The 4,681-nt window shown below is 43.7% G+C and overlaps 2 protein-coding genes across 2 annotated transcripts; one reads left to right on the plus strand and one right to left on the minus strand.

The window, feature by feature from the left end:
• Nucleotides 1–208: 208 nt before the first annotated feature.
• On the minus strand, nucleotides 209–741 carry MELLADRAFT_67944 (uncharacterized protein; the record flags this gene model as incomplete). Its single annotated transcript, XM_007416424.1, has 2 exons — nucleotides 209–609; nucleotides 681–741. 2 exons carry the CDS (start codon nucleotides 739–741, stop codon nucleotides 209–211), a joined length of 462 nt encoding a protein of 153 aa, XP_007416486.1.
• A 1,481-nt stretch (nucleotides 742–2,222) lies between these two features.
• MELLADRAFT_93717 (uncharacterized protein) lies at nucleotides 2,223–2,854 on the plus strand (the record flags this gene model as incomplete). Its single annotated transcript, XM_007416371.1, has 4 exons — nucleotides 2,223–2,333; nucleotides 2,380–2,484; nucleotides 2,559–2,777; nucleotides 2,822–2,854. The coding sequence occupies 4 exons, from the start codon at nucleotides 2,223–2,225 to the stop codon at nucleotides 2,852–2,854; spliced, it is 468 nt and encodes a 155-aa protein (XP_007416433.1).
• Between the last annotated feature and the right edge of the window lie 1,827 nt (nucleotides 2,855–4,681).

Here is a 4,681-nt window from a genome sequence, read left to right on the forward strand (position 1 = left end):
TTTCTGAACAAGGCAGGGGGACAAACTGGTGTGCTTCCAAGATATGCCGCTCAAGATCCCTCTTGGTGTTTGCCTTCATCTGGCACCGTTCGTCAGAGTCGCGGAGTATCATAGTACATGTATAAGATTGGTATCCGGGTAGTGTTTGCCTGTGTTGGTCTTTCTTTGCTTTCTTAGTGGTACATGTCTTCATATGCCTAGAGATCTCTCACAGACTGAGACTGGTTTGGGTACAATCTGGGATTATACATCTGTATTCATGAAAGGATCTGAGGTCTCTTGATCCACCGTTGATGGCTGAAGTGCTCTCCAAGGGGTTATTTCCTTCAGCGTAAACAGTTGTGTTTATCCTGGAATAAAATTCAACAAATTCATCAGATGCCTTTGGCTCGTAGTTGGAAGTCCCTTCCTCCATTTGAGCTCTGGCAGCGCCGTTGATGAAGAGAGCCATCCCTGTGGAATCTTCAGCTGAAACATCTTCATTGTAAGTCATGTCCGCCTCCTCCTCATCCTCCCCTCCTTCCACTGTTTGAGGTTCAATTAGAGTTTCCTCTTCATGATTCACTTCATGATCATCCATGAGGTCTGTGCTTGATGGCTCCATCCAGGCTGAAGGAAGGGATGAGAACCAGATATCAGTTTGAGTTCAGGATGGAGTTGAGAGAAAAAGACTGACACACCAGTACTTGATCCGGCCACCATTGGATCATCTTGATGATTGTCTCTGTCAAGTCGACTCATTGAATTCAGTCTCATCACATGGTCCATCAGGTTTTTCTGGAGTGGATTGTGCTGATAATCTGATGATTTCTGGAGGTAGACAATTTTATCGTAAGGTGATTTTTTTCTATATCAGTGATGTCAGATTGGAAGATATCTATATCCCTCATGGAGGCTTTACAATGCTTGAATTGTTCAGTGAGATGATCCCATTCAGGGTTATTGCCAGTATAAAGAGCCGCTGTTCCACTATGTTTCGTTCTATCCAAATGATGGAGTATGAGCTGGGCTGTATCAAGATTGAAAGACATTTAGGTCCGAGCTTGGCAGCATCTTCCACCACTCCCCTCTGCATAGCATGAAAGGAAATTGTCTGTTTGAGCCCAGAGAGATTTGCGATGTGGCATAGAGAGTTGGAAAAGGCTGTCCCATAAGAATACCGCTGCAACGAGTCAACTTGCAGATCACAGGGGCAGTTGTATGATTCCACTCCACTGCAAGGTTTGATTGTTGTTGAGCATGCTGGAAAACACCATTGAGGGTGTTTCCAATGACCAGACTGTGTCTCAGAGCATGTATCAAGATCCAGTGGATGGGACAGATCATGGGACATTGGAGTTGTGGTCAAACAAAATGAATCAAACCTTCTGTCTGCCCATCTTTATTGCCCTTGTCAAAAGCCACCTCAATAAAACATCCTAGCACATCCTCCATTTTGGCAGCTCCACTGGAATCGGGTTTCATGAAGATTTCAATATGTTGATATTACATTACGTTGTTATTCTGATACCCTTGACCGAGGCCGAGAGCACCGGCCCGGCATCCAGTTGCAAGAGCAAGAGAGACCGTAAGTGTTAGAGATGGTAAAATGTAATTATGTGTCTGATGGGATTCGAACCCATGACCTCAGTGCTAACTGAGACACATGCTAGAGTGCTGCCTTTGCCACTAGGCTACAGACGCTTGTGTTGCCAATGTTGTCACTGTGGTGGGTACATGTCTCTACAATACAGCTCCTCCAGACTGCAAGTGATTAATCATGCAAGCACACTTCCAACAGCTCAACAGTAAGCAATCTTGATATTTCCGTGTCCCAACTGGAACATCCAGTGTAAGCTAGTTTGGCGAGTGTTGCGGTGTTCATGTGCCGGACAGCCATGATAGTGACCTTACAGCGGGGATAATACATTCCCTTACTAAGAGCACCCTGATCCTCTGCGTCTTGAATTGCTGACAACACCACTGGCGCACCGCTAATTTTTCATAGCAGGGTGATTCAGCGCTATGAAAAATGGCCAATCACTACGCTATTTTTTCTAAGGCGCTATGTAAATAGAAAGCGGAGCGCGTAAATAAACCGCTTGGCTCCGCTATGCCGTTTTTGGAGGGAAGATAGTGAAAAAAAGCACAGTATTGGTTTTTTCATTTTGGCCATTTTTGAACCAACATGTGTTCTATTATTCACGGCAGAGTGTGGATGATCGATTGCTGGTTCTTGTCTTATGCCTTGGAAACCTGAAACAATTAATCCGGAAAAGGTTTTGGATACTAAGGATTGGGATCTCTTTGGATGTGTTTTCTTTTCCCTAGCATTGATTGGTTATATTCAAACTGTTTGTGCTATTGGTCTTTTTTTGTTTGTATAGTGATTTGCCAAAGATCAATGCATTTGTTTTACCAACCAAAGAAATGTTTGTTTATTCAGGTCTATTAGATCTCTTAGATGAAGATGAATCTCTTACAGCCGCAATCATTGCTCACAAGGTCTTTTAACCTTCCTCACTACATTTTGTTTCCACCAAACTCATCTATCTCTCTCTTTATCTTTAGATTCACAGATCGCACATGTCATCAAGAGACATGCAGTTGAAAACATGGGATTCTCAGCGTTATCTGCAGTAGCATTTGATGTGATTAGAGGGATCTCATTTGCTTTGACAATCAGTTTTCCAATCGTTTCAGATGGATTAGCTACTATGATCAATTTAAACAATGTAGTAGCAGAAAGAGCTTATAGGAGGAAACCAGAAACTAAAGCTGATGAGCTTGGACTCTTGGTTTGTCTATCCTTCCCCTCCCTCCCCTCACATCTTATTTTGAGAATACTAATGTGACTTCTGTAAAAAACGATTGATTATGGCTAGAGCAAGTTGAAAATTAACAAAAAGAAATAGGTGAAGTGAATTGGTCAGATGACGTTCCTTGGACACAAACTCATCCAACTGGTCAAAATCGTGAGATGGTGAGTGTTTTTAAATCATTTACTTTCCTCCTTCCTTTCTCTGTCCCTGCTATGTCATCAATAGGATGTAGAGTTGATTGATTTTTAATTTGGTTTGGGGATTTCTTATCAAGTGTATAATGATTCAATCAAACATAAAGAGTTGTATGCCTCTTAAGTTTATTTGTTCACCTGTTTGTCTTTTTTTTGAAATTGTACGCTTGGTTGTTCATTTATCCAATCGATCGTTTCTCCATTTGTAATTGATGAAGCGCCTAAGCACTATTTGCAATACCAAGATGAACATCAACTTGCTTTCTGAAAAACCGTAAATAGGATCCTTCTGCCCGCCTCTGCCCAATTTTAAATGCTGAGCTTGGTCAACCAGGCAAAATACCAGGTGTCCGGGTTGCAGTCATATTATGTACAATGGATGGACTTTTGGTGTACTACAGCTGATCATAAGGCAGGACCCTTGGCAAACAAGTGACCACCCAATTTCAGAGCCTACCAAAAGTCTGCCTTCTCCACATATTGAAACTGACCAAAATTAGTCGGTCATCCTTGGCGGACATATGACCACCAGATGTGTCTGTGGTGTTATATTTCCATCTACCTACTACATATCTTGCTTGGTGCGCTATGAGATTCCTGGCGCTCTGTCGCGCTATGTTGCCTTATAGTGGTGCAATGTTTTGCTATACAGAGTGCACAAAAAAATCACTATATTTCCTAGGGTCTGGCCCTAGCTATAGCGGAGGTGAAAAACCGCTATGCCAAAAAAGGCCTAGCACGGGGGGAGCGCGCGCTAGGCTAACGCTCCGCCCGCGCTATTTCGGGCAGAGCAGCGGGGTGTTGTTGCTGAAGCCAAGGTTTTTTGATTTACACGGTTCATGACATAACCCTTATGATGGTCCAATGCATATTGCACAAGGTTTACAAATTTGGTGCTCATAGTTTGGCTAGAAATTGAAACCATTCTAGCAGCAACACACAAACCGGACCGCGGGGAAAAACGGCCTACGGTACGGCGCGGTACGGTCTAGACACCGTAGACTGCGGTCCGGCCCGCTACGGTCAAACCGTACCGTAGTCTGGGAATACCCGGATAGTAAGGGGGTGTAGCCGTACCGCTGTATCCGCCTTCGGAGTTATCACCACCGTAGTTCGGAGTGAAGTACGATCACTACGGTTTCTTCAGCCTCAAGTTCCAGAATCCCGATATGGTAAGATTTCGACGATTTGGTCCTCATTCATCCCGATCAAGATCCTTAACAGCAAGGGATAGATTCAAAAGACAAGCAAGGGATGTTTTAATTTGGGTTCGTTCGTTTCTTTTTTGTCATTTTTCTTTTCTCTTCCCACTTTTCTCCATCGTTTCCCTTCCTTCACAGTTTCTTTTTAACTTTTATCCTTTACCTTCAATAATTCTTCTTTGAGTTTGACGCTGAACCATGTCATCTGTATTATCTGCTCCCAAAACTCAGAGTTCAAATTCCCAAGCCTCCCAATCTCAGTCTTGTTCTTGTCGCTCTAGTCGTGTTAGCCCTCTTCGCCGTGATTCTACTTTTGTCCCAACTTCGGCTGACTCTCGTAGGTCGTTATATGCACCCGATGAAGAAGACGAAAGCGGTGCCGACAAAGACCCAGAGGATGATCCAGAAGAGGATGCAATCATGGACTCTGGAGCTGGAGAACCTCATACCCCAACACGACCTACTGCTCTTGCCCCTCGACCTA

The sequence above is a fragment of the Melampsora larici-populina genome (genome assembly GCF_000204055.1).
Source record: "Melampsora larici-populina 98AG31 unplaced genomic scaffold MELLAscaffold_60, whole genome shotgun sequence".
NCBI lineage: Eukaryota > Fungi > Basidiomycota > Pucciniomycetes > Pucciniales > Melampsoraceae > Melampsora > Melampsora laricis-populina.